Source organism: Ostrinia nubilalis, chromosome 5 (genome assembly GCF_963855985.1).
Source record: "Ostrinia nubilalis chromosome 5, ilOstNubi1.1, whole genome shotgun sequence".
Taxonomy (NCBI): domain Eukaryota; kingdom Metazoa; phylum Arthropoda; class Insecta; order Lepidoptera; family Crambidae; genus Ostrinia; species Ostrinia nubilalis.
Genome location: NC_087092.1, coordinates 3,046,764 through 3,074,640, shown reverse-complemented (window position 1 = coordinate 3,074,640; position 27,877 = coordinate 3,046,764). Strand labels below are relative to the sequence as shown.

Here is a 27,877-nt window from a genome sequence, read left to right as displayed (position 1 = left end):
AAAGAAGTGTCGAGGAATTTTAAAATTCATAACAATACAATTTTTAACTTATTTGTTCAATTGACTCTACGTCTACTTTACTTACTTCTATCATTACTTACAAGCAAAATTATTGTATTACTCATTCATATCTAGTTTGCATACTGGATAGCTATTAAATAGAATTCATATTTACATAAGATGATTCAAACCAAACAAGGTTGAATAAAACGTTCAAACTACATATCGGTAAACCAAATAATGGACATATTACGGTCGTACAGCGCTCTGTAGCGACGCGCTTGAAATTCAAACGTAGAAACGCAAATATTTATGTGAACAATGTGTTAAGCTGTGCGCGATTTTTGCGGCTGTGCCTCGAGGTGAATCAGTCCTGCATTAGTCTATATGAGAGTCGCCCGCGCCTCCTTAGCCGGCATAAGGAGATATTTAAATTTAGAATCCCTCTGCCCTTGGTTTGGGGTTCCTTTTTTATTTTTCGCAAGTCGACCAGACCAGTTTCATGTGATCAGTGGTTGCCGAAATAACTAACTCGGAACGGGTTTGAATTTGTATCAAGATGTCAAGAACACATTACACGGTAAACGACGACGTTTATGGGAAAATATTGAAGACCAATTCGGATTTGAAGCCGCAGACAGACTATGCTGAGGTGTACGAGGCCTGCGAAGGATTAGGTATAATTTCAATTATAACATTCTTTGCTAAAATGTGACCTAAATAACTTCATCGTTGTATGTGATCTCAAAGAGATTGATTGTTCTAAAGCTTCATGGTGTCTTATCTATCTTCGTTGAAAGAATTTCATTAAAGCATTCCGTAGTTGACCGATAAGAAACGGTGTGCAAGCGAGATTGTTCTCATCGTAACCTTATTAAAATTCACCTGGATCGTAACGAGTACACGAAAGGTATTGAACTCCGAAATCCAAAACTAGTTATGGATAAACACGTTCAAGGATTACGGATGGAGGACTTGACAAATACACTTTGGTCGGACATGTTTTGTGAAGTGCAATACATTTGGCAAGAAATATTTAATGCGATGAAAATTTTGAATGGATCAATTTTCTTATTTCTAAAAGGGTTCATCATCTTGTCCCTTTTAATAACGCTCTACATTGGGAAAACTGTTTGCCCTATAGGGCTCTGTAGGGAAACCACGCATTTTTCTTGTTCCTTTTGCTTTCAAGACTTGCTGACAAGTCTTTCACTTGTTTCTCAAGAACTGCTAGTTTCATCGACGATGTTGTAATTTTGAACGGTTTTCTGTCTGTCTTAGGTAAAATACGAACTACATTATTATTCTGTGGTAAAATGTATCTATCTATATCAGCCTTTGGGGTTCGTCTTCGAACATAGGCCTCCTCTTCAACCTTCCACCGACTTCTGTCCCTAACCATTTGCATCCAGTTTGTTCCAGCTTGTTGCCGGATGTCATCTGTCCATTTTTAGGCAAATGTGGTAAAATTAAAAGTCGCAAATTCGCAATTCGTAATAACAAGGTCGTTGTACTTAGAGTCACATGTTCCAACAGTTCTGTAACACCAACATGGCTTTAATTTCTGCAGTTCCCGTGGTCCAGTATTTACCTACATCGCCCCAATTAAACGGGGGACTTAAATAAACCTGATGTCATCGGCGCAGTCGCTTGTTTGTTTATAAACTGTTTAATTAATTTGTCTTATAGCTGGTTTATAGCCGTTATCAATTGGCATATCTACAAAGAGATGACACTTAGGCTGAGTTGCACCATTTTACTTTAACGGTAACTATGACGTTAACCGGTGTTTTTTGATATAGTTTGACAGATTTTTGTCGTTTGTTAAAGTTAAAGTAAGATGGTGCAACCTAGCCTTAATAACAGTAAACCTATAATTAATTATCGTAGTAATAAAAGATATTCAGTCAATGTTACATTGTAAAATCGATGTTTCTTGCAACAAATAAAGTCCACCAGCACTATCTATGAGGATATGCCTTTATGTAATATGTCAAGGGTTATTTTATGTATTTATTTTTCCTTGTCTATAAGAGCTCATAGAGGTAGCAGGAAGGCGCTAGATGCAGGCCGCCACCAACCGGCCATTGTGGAAATCATTGGGGGAGGCCTCCTATGTATGTTCAGCAGTGGACGTCCTATGGCTGAAATGATGATCATGATGATAAGATCTAACCTCGAATAGTTTCCATTACCTACTAAACCTGTGATTCTTCAAGTCCATTTCATGACCTCCCCCTTTCTTTAATTCCAGATGCGCTGCTCGCAGACCTCCAAAACTCCATCAACCCTGGCGCCCGCGTCGGCAGTCCAGTCGGCCGTACCAGTTCCCCTGGTGGCCGGACCGCGTCCCCTGGTCGAACCAGTTCCCCTGGTGGCAGGGGGGCCTCACCTGGCCGGCTCAGCTCGCCAGGCGGCAGTCTAAGCTCCCCCACATCGACTGGCTACGGCTCTATAAATGGATCGAGGAATATCAGCTCAGATTACCACAAACCTAGCTCGGTAAGAAATTTTATCACGAATATTGTGTTTCTCTTTTTATTCTTTTATCAATCTTTATTAGAAGAGATCTCACAAAATTTAGAATAAGATTTATTGAAATATTGAAAAACCAAGGTTTAGTTAATTCAGTATAATTAAAGCTTGGTAAACAGTATCATGATTGATGCATACCCAATTACCCAATCGTGTTTAAATTACTTTAGTGGAATCTTGTGGTATGGTAGAGCAAGTTAACATAACAATTAATAATGTTTTACGGGCTAACTTTCAGTCAGTATTATCCGTAAAACTAAGTACATAGTTTTTAACAAACAGGACATTTTATTCTCGATATTATTATTTAGGAATCGATCTCGCTCGATCAACTCCTCTTTACTCCTCTCCTCTGAAGATTTTATTTGAGCTCTTTGTGATAGTTTCTGGCGACTTATCACAGTAATCGTAAAGGAAAAAACCTTTTAAAAAAAGGTTATCTTATGTTGCTAGCTGGTTGTGTGTAGCAGTAAGTTATACGACAGAGTGTACTATTACCTCACTTGAAATAGATATAGTCCAGTCATTATAGTAAGTTCACCTCGGAATTCGAGATACCCAGCTGTAAGTCTGTAAATACGTGTATATTGACACCCTAAAAGTTGTCTCAAAACCTACATATGGTAGGGTGTAAGCAACTATTAAATTTCAAGGTCAACGGTCACAAAAATCGGTCTTTTGCGCTTTTTTTAGAAATATCTCATTTCCTGTGGGTTTTTTGCTATTTGTATTTATTATCAATATTGTAGAATACTAAATTCTCTACAAATTTTGTTTAAAAACTTTTTTTATACGGTGAACCGTTTTCGAGATAGAGGGCGGAGAGCGCGCGGTCACTGCATCACTTCAGGTCTACTTAAGCGGTTTAGATTTTTCATACAAAAGGATTTTCCCGCTAATTCCTGTGGGAATTTCGGGAATTCCTTGTTGTAACTAAGCTTTGAGTTTACTAAGGTACCTACATGCCAAATTTCAAGCGTCTAACTTCCGTTAAGCGTTTAGATTTTTCATACAAAAGGATTTTCCCGCTAATTCCTGTTCCCGTGGGAATTCCTAAGTATACTATAACCTGCCCAGGTGTATGAAGAATAATTGTACCAAGTTTCGTTAAAATCCGTCGAGTAGTTTTTGTTTCTATAAGGAACATACAGACGGACAGAATTCTATACATGAAATATATTTTCAAAATAACTATCAGGGGGTGATTAGTGATCGATACTGATGCCAAAAATGCAATCAGTAAAATTTTTGTCTGTCTCTGTCCGTCTGTATGTTCCTTATAGAAACAAAAACTACTCGACGGATTTTAACGAAACTTGGTACAATTATTCTACATACACCTGGGCAGGTTATAGTTTACTTAGGAATTCCCACGGGAACAGGAATTAGCGGGAAAATCCTTTTGTATGAAAAATCTAAACGCTTAACGGAAGTTAGACGCTTGAAATTTGGCATGTAGGTACCTTAGTAAACTTAAAGCTTATTTACAACAAGTAATTACCGAAATTCCCACGGGAATTAGCGGGAAAATCCTTTTGTATGAAAAACCTAAACCGCTTAAGTTGACCTGAAGTGATGCAGTGACCGCGCGCTCTCCGCCCTCTATCTCGAAAACGGTTCACCGTATAAAAAAAAAATTTAAACAAAATTTGTAGAGAATTTAGTATTCTACAATATTGATAATAAATACAAATAGCAAAAAACCCATAGGAAATGAGATATTTCCAAAAAAAGCGCAAAAAACCGATTTTTGTGACCTTTGACCTTAAAATTTAATAGTTGCTTACACCCTACCATATGTAGGTTTTGAGACAACTTTTAGGGTGTCAATATACAAGTATTTACAGACTTACAGCTGGGTATCTCTAATTCCGAGATTCTTACCTAATTTAAGCTTAAATGACTGGACTAATATGTACGATGGTTTGTTCCCTTATTATCCTTAAGCGTGTGCGATGTTTACTTGACCTTGTGGTTGTGGTCACAGAAGTCAGTTTGTCATTTTGTTCGTCATTCGTAAGTTTTCATACCCAATGAAGTCAATACAAATAACGTAATAATTTACGTATGTAATTAGTTTACGTCGATATACGTAAGGTGAGGTTTTTTTGTGTTTACACTAGGGATGATTTGATCATACGTTACGTTTACGTTACATAGGAAAAATTACTTGGAAAATACTATGACTGTAAAACACAGTAAAATTGTCTTAAGACGTGTATAAATTATATTACTGAATAATTATACCAATTATTCTACAAATCAGAAAAAAAGCAGTGTTCCATGTTTTACAAATCATCCAAGTAATAGGCATTTCATGTAAAACTGTTACTATTTGCTTCTTGTTACGTTAACTAACGCTGGTTATGATGATGTAAACAAAATCTCCAAACAACACAATAGATACGCACAGTGTTTAGTGTAAAATTAGTTTGTGTATCACTTGTTCCCATTTGGTCAGCACATTTCAGGCTAACAGGCTTGAATGAAGCTGATTGTCTAAAAATACCATAACTTTAGCTAGGTTAGTCGATAATAATAATTTTATCATATTCATATGATATCATAGTCATAATACTATGATATCATATGAATATGATAAAATATATGAAATAAAAAAATCGCTTCAGTCGTTCAGGAGCTATGATGTTAGAGACAGACAGACACAAACATATAGACAAGTAAAAAAAAAAGTCAAACTTATAACACCCCTATTGTTTGTGTCTAACGATAAAAATAAATTGCATGTTTTTAAGAATGTGTGCTTTGGAGAGTACAAACCGCTATAGCGACTCTACGAAGATAGGCTGGGCCTTGAAACTGATAACATTTATCAATATTATTAAAAATTGTCGTTATCATTAACTACATATTTTAGTTATAAATAAACAGTATTCTGACGCATTAAGTAAACGGTCTGACTTAAATTATATTATGACTGAATAAGACGATAAAAATATTTATGTTATTGTTTTGTGTTGTAATTTTAATCCATTTTTATAGAATTGTAATGTACTGTCCACAGCACAAAACAATACCCTCTTGTCACAACTCCTTGATGCCGCACAGTGCTGAGATTCAGTGGTGTCTCTACAAATGGCCATTTGGCCGAATGTCCAAAGTTTTTCGTCTACATCATTAAAAACTTAGTTGTACATAATTTCAAATGCAGGAGTGCTTCAATGAAATCAAAAATAGTAGCGCCATCTCGAGTTTGAATGAAGAACTTCTCAATAGCAAAACACTTTTCCTCTTTGGAAATGAGCCAAAGTGTTCTTGATCCGCACTAGATGGCTCTACTCATCTTTCTGTGAACTAAATATTGTGAATAACAATAAAACAAGAGAATTGAAATATAATTTTACCATTTTTAATATTAAAACAAATTATTTTCAATATTATTATTAACCCCCAGGACTAGGCTTACCATGATTCTTACGTTTTTGAGGACAACTTAGATACATTTCATCCTGAATTTAATATTAAAACTGACCGTTTAGATTGTAGTAGGGTGGGTGCACCAGTCCCACACCAGGAACCAGTAGTACACCATTTCTAATTTCACATCAAAATATTAACAATCTGTCGAATTTCCCGCCACTTTTGTTACGTTTGGTAGCACTGCCGTACCTACATCTACCAATCATTAGTCATAAATAAAAGCGACAAACACGACTTGGTACGATCTGGTCAACCTTAGGCACATTGCGACTTTCCACATTGATTGTTAAATAAAAATAAACCTTACAGCTATTAAGAAAATTGGAATAGGCTACTTGATTCTATGATAGACAAGGAGTAGTTAATTCTTTTTTTTGCAATGATTGTTGTAATAATTGAGTCACAATATCAAAATTACTTTTAAAATGTCGCTTATTCGGTTTGTTACTGGTACACCCACCCTAAGTTAAAATATTTAATTGAATTCAACGAAAAGTCGTTTAGACAATATTAATTCTGACGAAATAGATGTAAAAAATATATATATTAAACAAACATTAGTAAAACAAAGTCCACGTTCAGAAATATACGTACTGGAACATACTTTATGATTTGGCATAAGGGCAAATAACGTTCCGGAATCGCAACGGACACAGACGTAGTGCTAAATATAAATAAAACATGTGGAGACGTTTTCATTGTTTTGTCCTTGTCACTTCATGAAAACATTAAGTCTGGAGCTCTTAATATACGAGGGCACTTTTCAAAGTTAATGTCCCAAATAAAATACAAATCATATCAAATTCTAAAAGTCAGATGCGCGTTGTCGCCCCCCAATTTCAAGCTAAATTTGTGCTGGTTTAAAAGACATCATGTCGAGTTAAAACTGTCATAAAAATTACTTAATAAATAGATGTTGACAAGCGGATGAGCCGAAAAAGATTGTTAGTGAACGCCAAAAGCAAAAAACACTGGCAACTGCTAATTGCACTATTACATAGTAACGTGTTTTCAAGGAATCCGCGATAATATTTTTCTAATATGTATCTGTCCACCCATGGGCATATCGAGGGTGTGGGATAAGGGATTTTAGCTAGCTCCCCCTAGAAATGGTACGTCCTTACAAACCAGTGTTATAATTATTACGTTATTTGGGGGAGCCTGGCTAAAAATCGGATTTGCTCTCTCTTAGGCCAAACTGCCACTCTCCCCTGGCTAAGGAGGCCCATGAATCAATCTAGCTAGCTATTCAATCGACAGCATTGCAAATTAAAAACATTTTTGTTACAAAATGATACTTATTATGATTGCCTTATGCCCGTTTTCACCATCAATCCCTAGTTTTAGTGATCCCTATGGTAACACAACAGGATTTTTTTTTCATAGGGTTCACTTAAAAATTAGGGATTGATGGTGAAAACGGGCATTAGTTGCTTCACTGTATAGCTGGACGTGCTGTCGTGTATACTTTAAAGTAATGTAATAAAATGTACGATTATAATTAGTTTATTATGAGTGACTTGTTTTGGTGTTGGTGTTTTCTCGTACGTCGGGGCACGCTAGGAGCGGCTGGCGATGATAAATTACCCGTGTCCGAAACGCTATAGTGATGTTACGATGATTTAGGGCGCTCGTCAGTAGTTGATCTTATGGCCCGCGCTTCGGGGCGCGTGCCAAAATCTACATTTTCCTCTAAAACTAACTATATCCATTACACATTTTGACAGTATATGAAATAATTGAGTAAATTTTAGGAGAAGCTGAATAATGTTGACCAATTAATTTGTCCACGAAATGCTCAACTGCTCCTAGTAAGCACACTTTAATATTTTTTGAACCTGAAAAAAACTTTAACTGTAAATATCAGACACTTTAATATTTTTTGAACCTGTATAAAAACTTTAACTGTATGTTAAATATCAGAAGTGCCTGTGCTTTACTTGATAAACATTGTACAAAAATATAAAAGAAAAGGTTAATATACTATTGATTACTGTGAACACAACGCCAGCTGTCCGACAAATGCTCCAATAGAACAAGCCTGTTATTTCCCGTACCCTCTTTCCTACTTTAAATTACATACACTTATAGTAATTTAACTAATTTACTTCAATCAACAAATTGCATGGTATTCATTCCAAAAATAGGTCACATAATTCTATTTACTTGTTCTGTCAGCTTACTAAGATAATAAAATCTTTTCAACATGATGAAAGGCTGAATTTGTAGAACTACTTTTTTCAGCCTGACAAAATTAAGTGTTTCGTTTTCCCAACTCGAATATGTTTTTAAAAAACCCTCACTTTGCAATAAGACTAATGAAAATAATTATTTAAACGACATCAATATAATATAGCTTCCTTTTCATTGTCAACAGCCTACGTATCAAAACACAAGTTCAATACACGAACGCACAGTGCCCGTGAAGTATGGCGGCAGTCAAGCGAGCTATGGTGGCCACACGCCCTCGTACAACACAGGACAGTCCGCCGGGTACGGCCGGACCACCGGCCGGGGTAACTTGACGGAGCTGGATATACTGCTGGACGATTTGGGCAACGCAAGATATGGGAATTACGCTGATAAGAGCGCTTACAGTGAACGATCTGGTAAGTCCTTACTTTTTATAAAGAAAAAAATTAAATTCATGAATATGATTATCTTGATCTCTTGCTTGATTATATTTTTTTTCTTGTATCAAACTATTTAAACAATTATTCATAGGAGTCAAATGATAAACTTCTAATTTTAAGTTTGTTTTGATTAATGAAGTACTCATTCGTACTGAAAGCATTTATTTTCATATTAACCAAGATTTTACTTTTACTATTGCGGATGCTGTGTAGTAAACCAATTTCCGATATCTATTTGTTTCTTTAAAACAAAAATATTTGTAATTTTGAATATTATTCTAAAACTATTGCTTTTACATGTGTAATGCGAAAAAGTGCGTTGAAATATTATGATAAATGCCGTGTCATGGGAACTAATAGTTGAATGTTGTTTTTGGCAAGGACGCCTTTTCCCCACTGACCTCGCGGAAATAGATCAACTCTGCACTGGGTTCTGTTTATTTGATTTAGTTACTGCGTTTACGCATCTCTTCTGTTCTTATGTGAATTAGAGATTATAAAAAAGCTTTTTGAAGTTGAAAGAAGCTTTTTTGAAGAGATTGCAAACTGTAAAAGTCCTGCAAAAGCATTTTAAAATAATGAAAAGTAAATATTGAAAATAAATCTAGTTCATAACGCCATTTGGCACGCGCGAAACTGACACTAAAATTTAGATATTTGACTTTGAGTCACTACTTCGCATTTATCAGGGCAATAATTTACGTAAATTAACTTAGAATAAAGCTGAAGATACATTTATCATATATTTAAGTCATAATTATCATCCCTTTGCATTTTCATATTTCCAAAATGGGTAGACTTTAGCAAGTAAAAGTATCGGTCGACTGTAATGTCTGTAATCCAATAATAAATGACGTATTTCAAGAGACTAGAAGGTATGACCAAGAATAATTAATACGTCAACTGTCTGTATAAGATTTCCAATTAACAAATTAGATTTATTTGCGAATGTCTAATGCCCTGTTATAAATCCCGTGGACGGATGCCCCAACACGTGTTTAACTTTACATCATTGACCAGAATTGTCACTTCACAATGGCTCGCTCTTGGCATCGCGGACGCGTCTAGCCCAGACGAGGTTGATATAGTACGTGAGACGAAATTTGAGGACATTAGAGCCGTAATTTTGATTTAATCAAGCCACTTTCGTAAGCCATATAGCAATTTAACTGATTGCTCTTTGGCACACAGTTAAGGTTGCTTTGGAGGTCTTTATCGTAAGTTTTGATGTTTCAACGACATAAAGATGGTTTTATGTCCACTAAAAATCTTCTCATGTTTAATATGTCAAAACAACAATAGTTTATAGTAGTAAATGTATAGTTTGATAATAAATAAATTGTGCCCTTCAAGTTGCACAATTAACCACAATAATTCTGATGATTATACATAATAATGTTAATTCTGTTCCCATGATGTCCGAAAATATCCTACAAAAGTTTGGTAACCCTCCTGTACTAGCCCACCTGTTTGGAGGCCTTGTCAAAGAAATATAGGCAAAATTATTTTTGGCTTCGTTCCTAATGAGTGAAAACGCTTTTATTTTCATCGTATACTTCATTCGTAGCTTTAAAGACTCTTGTAAACATGACTTTTACTGATGTAACCTCGAGCAACGGCCTCATCTGCTTGAGATCTTACCCGCCCTTTTCTTTTTGTTTCGATTCAATTGTTTGTTAACGGTAATTAGGTATACTGGTGGCTCAGCTTTCGTAGCCTGTTTGTGATTTCACAAAGGGCGTAAAAATTATTATTATTTACGGGATTGCTACCATGTACATTTTGAATTTCGGATATTTCAACACTGTTGACCATGAAAGTTTAAAACAATATATTATTCACAAACTAAGGGCGGTTTTAGGATCCATCATAATTAGCCACAGGACGTCCACTTCTGAACATAGGCATCTTCCAATGATTTCCAGATTAGCCGGCTGGCAGCAGCCTGTTTTAACATTACAAAAACTGATATTTTTAGTTTAATCTTATGTCTTATAGATTCTACAATGATACCTTATTACAATGGTCGATATTGAACATGTTTCGTTGTTTCAGTAACAGATGGCTACGCAAGGACCAATGGAGCGACTAGTCCTGCGTCCTCGAGGCCGACCGTGGACTCACTCCTCGACCAGCTCAGCACAGACGTGCCTAATGGGTAAGTTGTTTTACAGTAAAAAAGTTACCATTAAGATTTCATGCTATTGATGTCTCCTCTGTCAAACTTGTGTCCCGATGAGGCATCGGTTATCTATGTAAATCGTTTATTATGAACGTTCACTTCACGATCGACTTACTCAAACGAATCTTGAATGCGAAATTACGTCACATTATCTTCTTTCGTGAAAACACTATTATTTACATAGATGTTTTGGGAGTTCACTTCAATTTCTTCAACCTTTATGTTGATTGTCTCATAGATTCGTCTCAAAAGTTTCAAAAATGCCCTTTGTTTTTTGTTTTTACTGCTGTTGTATAGTAGTTAGTCTATTTTGGCACAAGAGCATTAAACTTAGGCCTGTTGCCCACGCATTCGAACGTATCACACACGTGATCTGACAGCTGATCCACCGCGTATGCTCCCAATTGTTTTTACATTTCAGCATTGTTTGAAAATTCTAACAATTTTATCATCTTCATTGTTAGCGAACAGAAGACAGTGGATAAGCGCTACGTCTTATTTATTTCCCGCGTTTAGAATAGAATAATGTATAATAAAATGTGGTTGTCAATGTCAACTTGGCACAATGTAGCAGACTTCGCAAAGACTTTGATGTGAAGCTTTGATGGCCTGTTTACACACGAACTCAATTTGTGGCGGTAACAATAGCTTTCCGGCTGTAAAAAGCTGAAGTGATCGTAGACACTTTAATAGCTTGGGATATAGGGCCATATACTGGGTCGTTATTAAGTCTATAGTTACAAAACATTGTGGTTAGTGAAAGAAAACGTGAAATAGATTCTAATTCCCATCCCATCTCATCATACTCAAAATTTTACTAAAAACTTCAAAATCCGAATTTGATATTGATCCAGATGAAAGTTTATTCATAATAGCAATCACGCTTGTTATTGAAATCAATTCTGGCAAAAATCTTATGAAGCAAATATTTCAAGAAACAGTAAACAACTTACATAAAAGACTGAAACTTCCCCGCGACCTTGAAGACCGTAAATGAGTGTCACGACCTCTATTCTATTTTTCAAGAAAGTATTTTTAGCTGTTCCCATGGAAAAATATGTTTTGTGTTGATGAAGGTAGATTTAATTAGGACTCTTTCTTGTCCCTTCTTACTGGATTTAGAATAATTATTTGTCATCAACCTAGTGAAAACTTTCTGGAAGTATGAATCCTTCGACGTGTTTTTCATTTGGTGAAGTATTGTTTGCTTCCTGGCAAGCTTAGCGAGTGAAACTCAAGAGTGCGGTGAATCAAATTCTTGGTGATACTTATAGCTCACATCACTGTTTTCACCGATAAGATTCCCCTATCTTCTTCCATCGTCATCATCACCCTGACCCCAGACCGTATATGCTACTTCTTTGGGCAGTAAAAATCAATTATTTTTTGTCTTGAATCTATTACGCAGTTGAGCAAAAAGCTTTTTGCATCAAGTGGAACTCTTACAGCTCTTTCATTATTAGTTCTTCTCTGTGTTAGGCCAAATAAAGCAACAAAACTTTCAGTGTTTATGTCTCTTGAGTAGTAAATAATACGGATGGCTTCCTGACTTTTGTTGTTACATGAACCTTACAAATCTTACGCCCGTATTTACAAATGATGCTTGCTCAAGTGAACACACAGCGTTGAATAGAGCTCTGTGATTGTTTCGTGTGTGACCCTGTGCGTCTACGCGCACTGTGAGACCTCATAGTAATGTTTGTGAATACAGGCGTTAGGGCGGTACGGTAGTAACGTATAGATAGTTCGGCGTGACGAGCAGCCGTGGGCCGATCGGCAGGGGCCGTGTGAAAATTGCGTATTTTTGTAGCGCCCGCCTACAAATAGCACGCTACGTCAGATATACACCGGTTTTGTTGTAATAATCGCCTATACTTAGTGCGACCATGAGCTTGTGGAAAACATTGAAAATTTATTTATATTACACGTAAAATTATTATACGATCAACTGCGCAGCGCAAGCACATGTTATTAATTTATTGTTTGTTCAGTTTGGTAGTTAAATCCAATTTTATTACTTACATTAATTTTGCTCTCATACAAAAATATGTATGTACGACCGAACGTTAGATAATATAAAAACATTAGAATTTCCCTTTAACTATAAATCGGCACTAATATTTATTATTCAAAAAACTACGTCAATTTGATAGTGCCAAGTGATTATTGTCCGTCTATTTTCAAAAATCATGGTCACCCTAAACCGTCTGCCTACAATGAGCACAATTGAAACGGATAAATCTTTCTTTTCATTATAGTTTCCATTAAGTCGATCTTGTCGTAACTGTAATGTGTTTACGAACACTGTAGTCTGTGATATAGGCTTATTTTTAACTAAGATAACATAATAACGTCTTATTGGATTAAACAAACATTGTTTTTGTGCGTGGACAATAATACGTATGTAAAGGAACTTAAAATAATGCTCTAATGAAATCTGAATGCTGTCGAGGGCAATGTGTTCTGTTTTTGGGCACATTGCTGCGACACTGGCCCCGCCCCCTTTTCACATCTCCCTTTAGTTTTTGTGATCTGTGGGCCGTGCCCAGCCCAGAATGGTCTAGTGCCCACCCAAGAAAATCATAGAAATAGTAAATCTACATACCTTATGACACTGATCACACCCCCTGCATTGCTCTTAGGTCCAGGGCCCCCCTGAAAATTAACTCTAGATACGTCATGGAAGCTAAACATGCTTGTGTCATGATAATTACCACAACAGTCCAGTGGCTGCGGGTTCGAACCTGCGTTCCTCGGTCAGTTCGACTCTGACGTCATTAAGATATTGTAGCTTCTATGTACTGTATCTCAGTTCATAGATCCTTTTCAAGCATAATAAAAAGTGACTAAGGAGTGCCAGCAAATGTTAGACTCAAGCGTCGTGAGTATAAACTCAAGCGTCAATATTTTTGATAGACTCGTGTAACGGTTCGTTACACGAAGAGTAACAAAATAAAGTAAAAGTTAACAAAAAAATAAAATTTTAATTATAACTAAAAACTAATTAAAAATATACTTACTTACTAAAACCTTAATGACAAAAATAAAATAAATATAAACAAAAACTTATACGTAAACTCGGGCGCAAATGACGTTTTAAATATCTGTGAGCGCGAACGATGAGTGAACGAAGTGAAAACAGGTTCGCCCCGGTTTAGAATAAACCGTCGAAACATCGCGGCGGAGTCCGAGCGAAGTTATCATAACGCAAGGACGTACGGCTTTTGTACTAAAACTGCCAAGTCACGACGAGCTACGAGTCGTTAAATTCATTTTTTAACAATTTCTACAAATCTAAGTTGTGTTGTGTTACCCCAATATCGGGTGAGTGTTGTAAATGATTTTTAATTTTAGTGCTTAGCTAGTGCTTAGTAGTAAGTACCTATCTACTGTTATTTAAAAAAAATGTATTTAGTGCTTGCATGTGTAGCGCTTAAGTGTTTATCTTTTAATTATTAGTACGTGAGCGTGGTTAATACTACGTCAAAACAAATTAAATTCGCCACGTACATAAAACGTAATACACACATGACCTTGTATGACCCCTACGGTAATTGACAGTCATCCTAATTTTATTACGTTTCCTTTACTTTTATTTTCCATACAACAAATTAATGTGTTAAGCAATTCATATTGCATTAGATATTGTTTTATAAATATGGAACTCATTTTATAAATAATGGATAATTATTTACCGATGCTTTGGAGTTAATCTTCATTAATCGTGTTTTTAGTGCTTAAATCTAGATTAAGAGTGATTCTTGTGACTGCCTCATCAGTATTAACTATTTTTTGCAATAATCATTTCATCTGATCCGCTTCTCGCCGCTTCCGGTCTGATGTCGCAGTCATAAGTACGAAATCGGACTTTGCTGAAATTGCCCGTATCTAGAAAGCAAAATACCTTCTTGCTGGTTATAACGTGTTGCTTTTCTAAATATTGCCTTCTATTTCCCATTCGTCGAGCAACTTCTGATATTATTTCAAAGATAATTGAAGATAAAGTATTTCTCATTCACGGGGTACCTAGCACTATTTTAATGGACAACGGACGTCAATTTACCAGCCTCACGATGAAAAAATTATTTGAAAATTATAATATCCCAAATGTTTTTTATACCCCTTTATACACCCCACAAATAAACACAGTAGAACGTTATAATAAGACTATAATGACGGCAGTTTCTACATTTATTGACGGCGACCATAGGGTTTGGGACTCTAACATTTCCAAGATTCAATTTGCGTTAAACAGCGCCGTAAATGAGGTGACAGGGTTTACACCATCATTTTTGGTCTACGGGCGCGAGCTTGTTAGCTGCGGTTCACATTACGTGGACTCGGACCTGGAAAACCAAATAATTTTCTCTCCACGCGATGCCTACGCTGAAAACCTTGGTGTGTTGCATAAATTATTTGACAAAGTACAACTGTCATTAATTAAAGCACACTCAAGAAATAGTACTAACTATAACCTTCGCCGTAGGAACGTGGACTTCAACGTGGGTGATATCGTTTGGAAAAGGACCTTTTACCAAAGCGACAAAGACAATAAATTCTCTAAAAAGTTAGCCCCTAAATTCTTAAAATGTCGTATTGTTACAAAAAAATCGAAATTAGTATACGAACTTGAAGACATGGCAGGACGCAATTTAGGTACCTGGCATGTAAAAGATTTTAAACTAACCTAGAAATCAGATTGCTTTAGGATTAATGGATTTTTTTAGAAAAATCCTAACCTAAAAAGGGGGGTATGTAACGGTTCGTTACACGAAGAGTAACAAAATAAAGTAAAAGTTAACAAAAAAATAAAATTTTAATTATAACTAAAAACTAATTAAAAATATACTTACTTACTAAAACCTTAATGACAAAAATAAAATAAATATAAACAAAAACTTATACGTAAACTCGGGCGCAAATGACGTTTTAAATATCTGTGAGCGCGAACGATGAGTGAACGAAGTGAAAACAGGTTCGCCCCGGTTTAGAATAAACCGTCGAAACATCGCGGCGGAGTCCGAGCGAAGTTATCATAACGCAAGGACGTACGGCTTTTGTACTAAAACTGCCAAGTCACGACGAGCTACGAGTCGTTAAATTCATTTTTTAACAATTTCTACAAATCTAAGTTGTGTTGTGTTACCCCAATATCGGGTGAGTGTTGTAAATGATTTTTAATTTTAGTGCTTAGCTAGTGCTTAGTAGTAAGTACCTATCTACTGTTATTTAAAAAAAATGTATTTAGTGCTTGCATGTGTAGCGCTTAAGTGTTTATCTTTTAATTATTAGTACGTGAGCGTGGTTAATACTACGTCAAAACAAATTAAATTCGCCACGTACATAAAACGTAATACACACATGACCTTGTATGACCCCTACGGTAATTGACAGTCATCCTAATTTTATTACGTTTCCTTTACTTTTATTTTCCATACAACAAATTAATGTGTTAAGCAATTCATATTGCATTAGATATTGTTTTATAAATATGGAACTCATTTTATAAATAATGGATAATTATTTACCGATGCTTTGGAGTTAATCTTCATTAATCGTGTTTTTAGTGCTTAAATCTAGATTAAGAGTGATTCTTGTGACTGCCTCATCAGTATTAACTATTTTTTGCAATAATCATTTCATCTGATCCGCTTCTCGCCGCTTCCGGTCTGATGTCGCAGTCATAAGTACGAAATCGGACTTTGCTGAAATTGTCCGTATCGGAATTCCAGGGTCCCCGTTCCGGGTTTCAAACACTTCTCTCCGTGGAAGTTTGGGGCAAGATTGCTGCCTTGGACAATCAAGCCTGGTGGACCTGGGCTGCCATCGAGAACAGTTTTACGCCTACCGGAAATCTTAAGATCAGTACCGTGGCCTTGATTATTTCTGGGACTTTGTGTCGCTCGGTTGCCAATTATTAACCCACTACCTGAACCTTCGTAAATTAGATTTAATAAACCTTTTGTTGTACATGTTTAGTTTTTTATTGTTTAATTTCCTTTTTGTTACTACCCTTCTACTAGGGAATGTTACATTGGCGCCCAACGTGGGGCGTCCAGTTGGGAAAGGATGTATTAAATCACCAACATCATTTCCCAACTACCGATTTCAAAACGGAAAACTTTTCAGATTCATTAAATCTGTTAACCCCTTAACCAGGGAGTTTGAGTGGAAGGAGGTAGTTCCATTGGAGTTACGACGGAAAATAATATTTGAACATCATTCTGAACCCACGTCAGGCCATTTCGGAATTTTTAAAACACATAAACGTGTTAGTTTAACTTATTTTTGGCCAAACATGCACAATGATGTAGTCGAATTTGTATCCAGTTGCGATACCTGCCTTTCGCATAAGCACCCTAATCACTCAACTCTGGGTACAATGGGGAGGCCTAAAGATTGCAGTAGGCCATTCCAAATGTTGAGCGTAGATCTTGTTGGGCCCTTGCCCGTATCTAGAAAGCAAAATACCTTCTTGCTGGTTATAACGTGTTGCTTTTCTAAATATTGCCTTCTATTTCCCATTCGTCGAGCAACTTCTGATATTATTTCAAAGATAATTGAAGATAAAGTATTTCTCATTCACGGGGTACCTAGCACTATTTTAATGGACAACGGACGTCAATTTACCAGCCTCACGATGAAAAAATTATTTGAAAATTATAATATCCCAAATGTTTTTTATACCCCTTTATACACCCCACAAATAAACACAGTAGAACGTTATAATAAGACTATAATGACGGCAGTTTCTACATTTATTGACGGCGACCATAGGGTTTGGGACTCTAACATTTCCAAGATTCAATTTGCGTTAAACAGCGCCGTAAATGAGGTGACAGGGTTTACACCATCATTTTTGGTCTACGGGCGCGAGCTTGTTAGCTGCGGTTCACATTACGTGGACTCGGACCTGGAAAACCAAATAATTTTCTCTCCACGCGATGCCTACGCTGAAAACCTTGGTGTGTTGCATAAATTATTTGACAAAGTACAACTGTCATTAATTAAAGCACACTCAAGAAATAGTACTAACTATAACCTTCGCCGTAGGAACGTGGACTTCAACGTGGGTGATATCGTTTGGAAAAGGACCTTTTACCAAAGCGACAAAGACAATAAATTCTCTAAAAAGTTAGCCCCTAAATTCTTAAAATGTCGTATTGTTACAAAAAAATCGAAATTAGTATACGAACTTGAAGACATGGCAGGACGCAATTTAGGTACCTGGCATGTAAAAGATTTTAAACTAACCTAGAAATCAGATTGCTTTAGGATTAATGGATTTTTTTAGAAAAATCCTAACCTAAAAAGGGGGGTATGTAACGGTTCGTTACACGAAGAGTAACAAAATAAAGTAAAAGTTAACAAAAAAATAAAATTTTAATTATAACTAAAAACTAATTAAAAATATACTTACTTACTAAAACCTTAATGACAAAAATAAAATAAATATAAACAAAAACTTATACGTAAACTCGGGCGCAAATGACGTTTTAAATATCTGTGAGCGCGAACGATGAGTGAACGAAGTGAAAACAGGTTCGCCCCGGTTTAGAATAAACCGTCGAAACATCGCGGCGGAGTCCGAGCGAAGTTATCATAACGCAAGGACGTACGGCTTTTGTACTAAAACTGCCAAGTCACGACGAGCTACGAGTCGTTAAATTCATTTTTTAACAATTTCTACAAATCTAAGTTGTGTTGTGTTACCCCAATATCGGGTGAGTGTTGTAAATGATTTTTAATTTTAGTGCTTAGCTAGTGCTTAGTAGTAAGTACCTATCTACTGTTATTTAAAAAAAATGTATTTAGTGCTTGCATGTGTAGCGCTTAAGTGTTTATCTTTTAATTATTAGTACGTGAGCGTGGTTAATACTACGTCAAAACAAATTAAATTCGCCACGTACATAAAACGTAATACACACATGACCTTGTATGACCCCTACGGTAATTGACAGTCATCCTAATTTTATTACGTTTCCTTTACTTTTATTTTCCATACAACAAATTAATGTGTTAAGCAATTCATATTGCATTAGATATTGTTTTATAAATATGGAACTCATTTTATAAATAATGGATAATTATTTACCGATGCTTTGGAGTTAATCTTCATTAATCGTGTTTTTAGTGCTTAAATCTAGATTAAGAGTGATTCTTGTGACTGCCTCATCAGTATTAACTATTTTTTGCAATAATCATTTCATCTGATCCGCTTCTCGCCGCTTCCGGTCTGATGTCGCAGTCATAAGTACGAAATCGGACTTTGCTGAAATTGTCCGTATCGGAATTCCAGGGTCCCCGTTCCGGGTTTCAAACACTTCTCTCCGTGGAAGTTTGGGGCAAGATTGCTGCCTTGGACAATCAAGCCTGGTGGACCTGGGCTGCCATCGAGAACAGTTTTACGCCTACCGGAAATCTTAAGATCAGTACCGTGGCCTTGATTATTTCTGGGACTTTGTGTCGCTCGGTTGCCAATTATTAACCCACTACCTGAACCTTCGTAAATTAGATTTAATAAACCTTTTGTTGTACATGTTTAGTTTTTTATTGTTTAATTTCCTTTTTGTTACTACCCTTCTACTAGGGAATGTTACATTGGCGCCCAACGTGGGGCGTCCAGTTGGGAAAGGATGTATTAAATCACCAACATCATTTCCCAACTACCGATTTCAAAACGGAAAACTTTTCAGATTCATTAAATCTGTTAACCCCTTAACCAGGGAGTTTGAGTGGAAGGAGGTAGTTCCATTGGAGTTACGACGGAAAATAATATTTGAACATCATTCTGAACCCACGTCAGGCCATTTCGGAATTTTTAAAACACATAAACGTGTTAGTTTAACTTATTTTTGGCCAAACATGCACAATGATGTAGTCGAATTTGTATCCAGTTGCGATACCTGCCTTTCGCATAAGCACCCTAATCACTCAACTCTGGGTACAATGGGGAGGCCTAAAGATTGCAGTAGGCCATTCCAAATGTTGAGCGTAGATCTTGTTGGGCCCTTGCCCGTATCTAGAAAGCAAAATACCTTCTTGCTGGTTATAACGTGTTGCTTTTCTAAATATTGCCTTCTATTTCCCATTCGTCGAGCAACTTCTGATATTATTTCAAAGATAATTGAAGATAAAGTATTTCTCATTCACGGGGTACCTAGCACTATTTTAATGGACAACGGACGTCAATTTACCAGCCTCACGATGAAAAAATTATTTGAAAATTATAATATCCCAAATGTTTTTTATACCCCTTTATACACCCCACAAATAAACACAGTAGAACGTTATAATAAGACTATAATGACGGCAGTTTCTACATTTATTGACGGCGACCATAGGGTTTGGGACTCTAACATTTCCAAGATTCAATTTGCGTTAAACAGCGCCGTAAATGAGGTGACAGGGTTTACACCATCATTTTTGGTCTACGGGCGCGAGCTTGTTAGCTGCGGTTCACATTACGTGGACTCGGACCTGGAAAACCAAATAATTTTCTCTCCACGCGATGCCTACGCTGAAAACCTTGGTGTGTTGCATAAATTATTTGACAAAGTACAACTGTCATTAATTAAAGCACACTCAAGAAATAGTACTAACTATAACCTTCGCCGTAGGAACGTGGACTTCAACGTGGGTGATATCGTTTGGAAAAGGACCTTTTACCAAAGCGACAAAGACAATAAATTCTCTAAAAAGTTAGCCCCTAAATTCTTAAAATGTCGTATTGTTACAAAAAAATCGAAATTAGTATACGAACTTGAAGACATGGCAGGACGCAATTTAGGTACCTGGCATGTAAAAGATTTTAAACTAACCTAGAAATCAGATTGCTTTAGGATTAATGGATTTTTTTAGAAAAATCCTAACCTAAAAAGGGGGGTATGTAACGGTTCGTTACACGAAGAGTAACAAAATAAAGTAAAAGTTAACAAAAAAATAAAATTTTAATTATAACTAAAAACTAATTAAAAATATACTTACTTACTAAAACCTTAATGACAAAAATAAAATAAATATAAACAAAAACTTATACGTAAACTCGGGCGCAAATGACGTTTTAAATATCTGTGAGCGCGAACGATGAGTGAACGAAGTGAAAACAGGTTCGCCCCGGTTTAGAATAAACCGTCGAAACATCGCGGCGGAGTCCGAGCGAAGTTATCATAACGCAAGGACGTACGGCTTTTGTACTAAAACTGCCAAGTCACGACGAGCTACGAGTCGTTAAATTCATTTTTTAACAATTTCTACAAATCTAAGTTGTGTTGTGTTACCCCAATATCGGGTGAGTGTTGTAAATGATTTTTAATTTTAGTGCTTAGCTAGTGCTTAGTAGTAAGTACCTATCTACTGTTATTTAAAAAAAATGTATTTAGTGCTTGCATGTGTAGCGCTTAAGTGTTTATCTTTTAATTATTAGTACGTGAGCGTGGTTAATACTACGTCAAAACAAATTAAATTCGCCACGTACATAAAACGTAATACACACATGACCTTGTATGACCCCTACGGTAATTGACAGTCATCCTAATTTTATTACGTTTCCTTTACTTTTATTTTCCATACAACAAATTAATGTGTTAAGCAATTCATATTGCATTAGATATTGTTTTATAAATATGGAACTCATTTTATAAATAATGGATAATTATTTACCGATGCTTTGGAGTTAATCTTCATTAATCGTGTTTTTAGTGCTTAAATCTAGATTAAGAGTGATTCTTGTGACTGCCTCATCAGTATTAACTATTTTTTGCAATAATCATTTCATCTGATCCGCTTCTCGCCGCTTCCGGTCTGATGTCGCAGTCATAAGTACGAAATCGGACTTTGCTAAAATTGTCCGTATCGGAATTCCAGGGTCCCCGTTCCGGGTTTCAAACACTTCTCTCCGTGGAAGTTTGGGGCAAGATTGCTGCCTTGGACAATCAAGCCTGGTGGACCTGGGCTGCCATCGAGAACAGTTTTACGCCTACCGGAAATCTTAAGATCAGTACCGTGGCCTTGATTATTTCTGGGACTTTGTGTCGCTCGGTTGCCAATTATTAACCCACTACCTGAACCTTCGTAAATTAGATTTAATAAACCTTTTGTTGTACATGTTTAGTTTTTTATTGTTTAATTTCCTTTTTGTTACTACCCTTCTACTAGGGTATGTTACACTCGTTTCATCATCGAACGCTCGTATTGATTTATGGTTTCCGTTACTCTGCCCAGATTATTTCTGTACACCGGCAGTTATCCTCAAGTTTCTATATAATAAATATCTCCGCGTATTCATAGGGCGTGTTGACACGACCCGTTTGCGTCAACGGATCGAAATACTCCGGCGCAGTCGCAAACAATGGATCATGTTTCGGCAATCGATTTTATACTCGATAAATCATGCAGCTGAAATACAGCAATAATGGTGCTGGTAGCATTGTTTAAGCGCTATTGGCACTCCTGCGCAGCTTCCGCCCTTTAATTAGTGTGCGCTAACTCAGTTCTGTCGCGCGGCGCACCTGCTCCCAGATTTCGTACGTGTATATTACACATTATTTACTGGACCGCATTCGTTATGAACACAGACTAATTAGTGATGGTGACTTTGTTTATGGTTTTGAGATAAATTATGTGTATTGTTTTGTTTGTCTTGGCAGCGGAAATGCAAGAAATAATGATAGGACCTTTCATGATACAATCATTCGACTCAAAAAACGACTGATCAAAACCCAGATATTCCATATTCGTTTCTCTAAACAGGCATAAGAAATAAACTCATGTAGGGCCTAGTTTTGTAACCCTGTTTTATGCAAATAAAAATGTACGTTACTTTTACTTTCCTCTTAACAGCCGTGCATCAACCTCACCCGTTCCGCCATCGTCCGGCACGCTGCCCCGGCCCGGCACCAAACAGGTGACGGTCACGGTGCAAGAGACGGTGGTAGAGCCGGCGCTGCAGCCTCCACCGGTGCCGGCGCCGGTTCCGGCGACGACTGTGGCGCGGCACCACCACCACGCGTCCAGCGCTACTAAGGAGCTGGATGATCTGATGGCTTCGCTGTCGGACTTCAAGGTATTTATCTCAACAGGTGCACCCCAAACATGATAGTCATGGTGGTGGAGCCGACGGCGACCGTGGCAAGGCACCACCACGCGTCTAGCGTTACGAAGGAGCTGGACGATTTGATGATCTCGCTTTCGGACTTCAAGGTGCATTCGATCTCCTTACGCAATGACTGCCTATGTTCGATAATAAGATGTTCTGACATGTAGAACTTTTTAGATATCTATTAAAATAACCCTTCTACTAGGGATAAAAATCTGACATAACATGTATGGAGTAGTTAAGTGACAATATTTAACTTTAGTAGAGCTGACTCTACTCGCCGAGATTAATATTGGTACGGCAAAATTGAAGTGAAGTGAACTTATCTTCCTGGCACTTCGAGAAGATGGCAATAGTTTGGAATATAAAGATGAATGGCGAAGGGATATTCAATGTTACTTTTATTACCTTTTAGTATCAAACGCTATCAGGTGTCTTTGTTATAATTATGTCCAATAAACTGCCAAAACTTGATGGCGTAATACGTAAATACTACTAATAATAAAGATAAATAAATTGAAACGTATCGTACGAAAGCAGACAAAACACCTGAAACGTGAGCGCAGCAGGCCCTATCATTCACCTGCGATTATTGACCGTTCCAGTCCATATTAAAATAGATTTATTAGCAAACTAACTGTAATAAATCAAATCAACCGTATCTAACAAGGTGACTGATGCTGGTCATTAGAACCTGATGAATGAGTTATGACCCTATTAAAGTTTCGCCATAAACTGTGCTGTGAGGACGTTATTTTTGGGCTCATTTTTTCATTCAATCAATCGGAGTGTCTCGAGATGATCACGCTCTTGCTCTTGAATTTAATTATAACGAGATTGATTTTATCTGCGTATCTGCTTCGGCCACTCTTGTTTACATTAGCGCATGCATGTTACGGATAGTAAGGAGTGCAAGGTCATCCTTCAACCGACTCTACACTATCCGCTAAATTCATGTTCCCAGAAACCTGCCAAAAAGACACTTGACCCAATATCTTAACGCATAAAACAGACATTAAATGTGCCTGCACGCACTGGCCTATACAACTTTTCTCATTCATAAAATCAGTATTTTCAGAGTAAACCAACGTATTTATAATTCCTGAAGTTGAATGTTTTCACTCAATTTTACGAGCTGCGGAATCAGAAGTCAGGCTGACGCTGAGTCACGCCCCCTAAGGTCCAGTATCGGGCGGCAGGGGCTCATAGCACACTGCACCACAGTAACTCGGCTTTTCCGTTTATTATAATATTTACAAGTCTCCTTTCTTGGTCCACGTCTATTTCCAGCCCACGAGCAGGCAGCTCTCCAGCGGCCGCCGTCTCGCTCGCACCCGCGCCTCGCGCCTAGCTAAAGATAGTCCCGAGCGTTACATCACAGGCGTGGTGGGGCCGCGAGCTTATAATATTAGAGTACATAGTCAAACATTTCACTCGAACCGCATTCGCTCCAGTCCACCACGACCGGACGGTGTTACCTTCTGTACGTTGCGATCTCCGAAGCCAAGACTCGACTTATACAAGTCGGGAGATTCGCACATACAGAAAGTGACATCGATTGGATAATTTTGTTTGATATTGCAGGTCAGCGGAACAGGAGGAGAGGGCGGAACCCACGTGTATCGCGAGAAGCGCGCGTGGCAAGAACACTACCGCAGCAGCCCCAGGCAGCCCGAATCCGCCTCTCTCGAGCATATGCTCGGATCCCTCCGCGCAGACATGAGCCGCCAAGGAGTCCAGACGCCCCAGAAGGGATGCTGCAACGCCTGCGAGAAGCCCATCGTCGGACAGGTGGCCGCCGTTCTGTCTTGGAAGCAGAACTTGGATGTGACAGTGAACCAACGTCTGCTCCCAACACAGTGTGATATAGTGTGATGAGACTGAAGTGATACTAAGGATTGTCGTTTCGTACAGGTGATCACCGCGCTGGGCCGCACGTGGCATCCTGAGCACTTCACCTGTGCTCACTGCAACCAGGAGTTGGGCACGAGGAACTTCTTCGAGCGTGATGGCCGGCCGTACTGCGAGCCGGATTACCACAACTTGTTCTCGCCGCGATGCGCCTACTGCAACGGCCCGATCCTCGACGTCAGTTCAATCAATTTCGTTTTCATCCAGTTTCAATGAGGGAGCTCCTTGGGGTTAAAAGGCGTTTTGTGTTTCAGAAATGCGTGACAGCCCTGGAGAAGACTTGGCACACGGAGCACTTCTTCTGTGCCCAGTGTGGGCAGCAGTTCGGGGAAGATGGTTTCCACGAGCGGGACGGCAAGCCCTACTGCCGCGCCGACTACTTCGACATGTTCGCGCCCAAGTGCGGCGGCTGCAACAAGCCCATCATGGAGAACTATATCTCAGCGCTCAACACACAGTGGCACCCCGATTGCTTCGTCTGCAAGGTCAGTATCACTCTCACAATAGGAAGTTCCCCTATCACAGCTGCCAGAGAAACATCGAAACAGGTTTGTTTACAACACTTCATGCATCTATGCCAGGTCAAGTATACACAAACCTAAAAGTTCACTAAGCATAAGTTTCTGGACTTTTAGCTACCTCGATACTAATCGATTGTTTCGATCGTGCAGGAATGCCAAACTGCAGTCAAAGGCAAATCTTTCTATGCGATGGAAGGAAAACCAGTATGCCCCAAATGCGTCGGAGTCGACGAGGATGAGTAAAGGATGATGCGCCGACCCCCAAAATGGATGCCCTCCCCCAATTTCTTTTACAGCTATGCTCGCCGGCACCGGCGTGGGAATGAATGTAAACACACAAACACGAATGCTAAATGAGTACACCAACACACATTACACACAAGTCCAAGTATAGGGTACTTAAATAGGAAATAAACTATGTAATATATTTTTGTAATATTATTGTAATGCTAAGATTTATAATAAAGAGAACAAAAATAAAGAAAAAAAAAACAAAAAAATATTAATTACCAAAAAAAAAAAACAAATGAAAATAAATAAACAAAACACTGCGTGTCGCGACGCGGGCGCAGGGCGCGAGCCCGCCGCAAGGTCGCGTGCGTACGCGCATGGCAATGACCTTTTATCAATTCATTGTTGTGCCGCGACGGAGGGCGGCAAAAACGCAGCTAAATAGTAAACGGGGTCAAGTGCTAGGCGTATAGGGTTCCCGATGGAGTCGCGGGCTCGCTAAAAATAGGGCCGCGCGTGACGTCACTCGCGTCTGCAGCCACACCGGCTGTCGTAAATCAGGTCGCTTTGTTTATGGGCCATCGGATCAAACGCTATTTTTGACGCACTCCGCGCTATAATTAGAGCGTCGTCAAGCGACTAATAGATTGACATTGCCTCGCTTTCACAGTTTACAGATATTTCTATATGGTGCAGCAAAACAAAACTGCATCAAAATTAATTATAGCCTCCATAATAATATTTACGAAAACAGTTGCATTAAAAACATGAGAACTAATTTATCACTTTCAAATCCACGTCGATAAAAATATTTACTTAGCGGAAATGTGAAATTAAATACAGTAACTACAATAAACACATTTTCTTATCCAAGTGCAGTACAAACAATTATAATTTGTTATAACAATGCATTTAAAACTGCGGTTACAAATTAAAGCGTGTGTGCTAGAAAAATACACAATATCAAATATTATAATACAGGCGGACTTAGAATCAAAAATACAACTTCTCAAAGACGTCCTCAGAAAAAATAACTGGATAAACATAATATTTCATGTAATTATACCCCGGACCTAAGTGAAAATGTGTTGTATGATAGAACGACAGACCCGTGGCTCGGAGCCAAGCGTATGAAATATGCGCACTAAAATTATAAAACTGGCGGAATGATGTAATTATTCATTTACCAAGTGACACAACAGCTTTCAACACAAAACACTATACAGCACATATAAGCTTGTTGCAAGTCAACAAACTTATAATCCCATATGTATAAAAACCTCATTAACGCTTGGTTACATTGTCAATATCACTATCACTGTGTTGTGTGTGATGAAAGACAAAACAGCGTAAATAAAGTTATTGGACTGTTTTTAGCTAGAGTCCAGCTTAGACCCGATTCGACCTAACTTTTATCCGAGAATAACTCCTGGTATAACTGGCATATAGACAGTTTCAGTATGGGAAATATGTCAAAACTGACGATTTTTTTTAAACCCCTTCCTTCCTGGCCTGGAAATTTGTACCATTGGCCGAATACTCAGTTTATTCTGAGATTAATATTTACTCTTGTTTGGTCGAATCCACTCTTAGGGTGACATCAGTTTTGACATATTTCCCATAGTGAAACTATCGCTATCAATGTGTCAGTTATACCAAGTTATTCTCGGATAAAAGTTTGGTCGAATCGGTCCTTAGTAGCATAAAGTAACTCCTTTCTTACGGAGTAAAAATTATTGACACCTAGTTTCTAGTAGATTTTCCTTGTCTGTTTAAATCCGGAAGTGATAGAACACATTCAATGACTCTACAAATACACTTTGAACCAATGGTCGGTCATCATTTACACTTCATTTTACATTCCCAGGTTGGTACTGGTGCTAGATGTAAATGCCCTCTCAAATATCAAGTATAATAAAAGAGGCACTACACTCCACGGGTGAAGTGAATGAATTATAGATGTGCCGTTTAGGCTGAGTAGAATAGAAGAACCCCACTCTTCCCGTGGATATCGTAGACCTAAGGGAGAAATATGCCAATTTAAGGCCTCTCTATCCCCAACTTGTCTGGCCAGCGTGAGGTCCATTGGCCAAATCCTCCTTTATACTTGTGGTAAATTAGATAATGTCGTACGTCGAGACTAAAGGACCTGGTGATGAGGAATTAAATATTTGGCCAACAAAGGCCTCCCGCAATGATTTTAAGACTGGTCAGTCCGAAGCATGCATCCTTTCTGCATCCTTTCCAGCGCCTTTTAGCAATCTTTATAATGTCATCTTTCCACCTTATTGACGTCCTATTATGATTAATCGATTGTCAACTGTAG

At 37.8% G+C, this 27,877-nt stretch overlaps 2 protein-coding genes and 3 long non-coding RNA genes across 5 annotated transcripts in view; all 5 read left to right on the top strand.

Annotated features, from left to right (window-relative positions):
* LOC135072116 (paxillin-like) overlaps positions 1–24,454 on the top strand; it is a 33,381-nt gene extending 8,927 nt beyond the window's left edge. Inside the window, exons 3-7 of the mRNA XM_063966069.1 lie at positions 2,255–2,502; positions 8,354–8,585; positions 10,665–10,767; positions 22,633–22,855; positions 24,179–24,454. Of these exons, the coding sequence (XP_063822139.1) occupies positions 2,255–2,502; positions 8,354–8,585; positions 10,665–10,767; positions 22,633–22,855; positions 24,179–24,454 (1,082 nt within the window). The remainder of the gene's footprint in view (positions 1–2,254; positions 2,503–8,353; positions 8,586–10,664; positions 10,768–22,632; positions 22,856–24,178) is intronic.
* Positions 14,679–16,763, top strand: LOC135071692 (uncharacterized). The gene is made up of 2 exons (XR_010257311.1): positions 14,679–15,948; positions 16,524–16,763. It is a non-coding gene; the product is annotated as an uncharacterized LOC135071692 (long non-coding RNA).
* On the top strand, positions 16,866–19,330 carry LOC135071691 (uncharacterized). Its single transcript, XR_010257310.1, has 2 exons — positions 16,866–18,515; positions 19,091–19,330. It is a non-coding gene; the product is annotated as an uncharacterized LOC135071691 (long non-coding RNA).
* LOC135071690 (uncharacterized) lies at positions 19,433–21,897 on the top strand. Its single transcript, XR_010257309.1, has 2 exons — positions 19,433–21,082; positions 21,658–21,897. It is a non-coding gene; the product is annotated as an uncharacterized LOC135071690 (long non-coding RNA).
* LOC135071683 (paxillin) lies at positions 24,262–25,822 on the top strand. The gene is made up of 5 exons (XM_063965461.1): positions 24,262–24,371; positions 24,473–24,679; positions 24,803–24,976; positions 25,054–25,284; positions 25,471–25,822. The coding sequence occupies exons 2-5, from the start codon at positions 24,584–24,586 to the stop codon at positions 25,561–25,563; spliced, it is 594 nt and encodes a 197-aa protein (XP_063821531.1). The 5' UTR covers positions 24,262–24,371; positions 24,473–24,583; the 3' UTR covers positions 25,564–25,822.
* Positions 25,823–27,877: the final 2,055 nt, after the last annotated feature.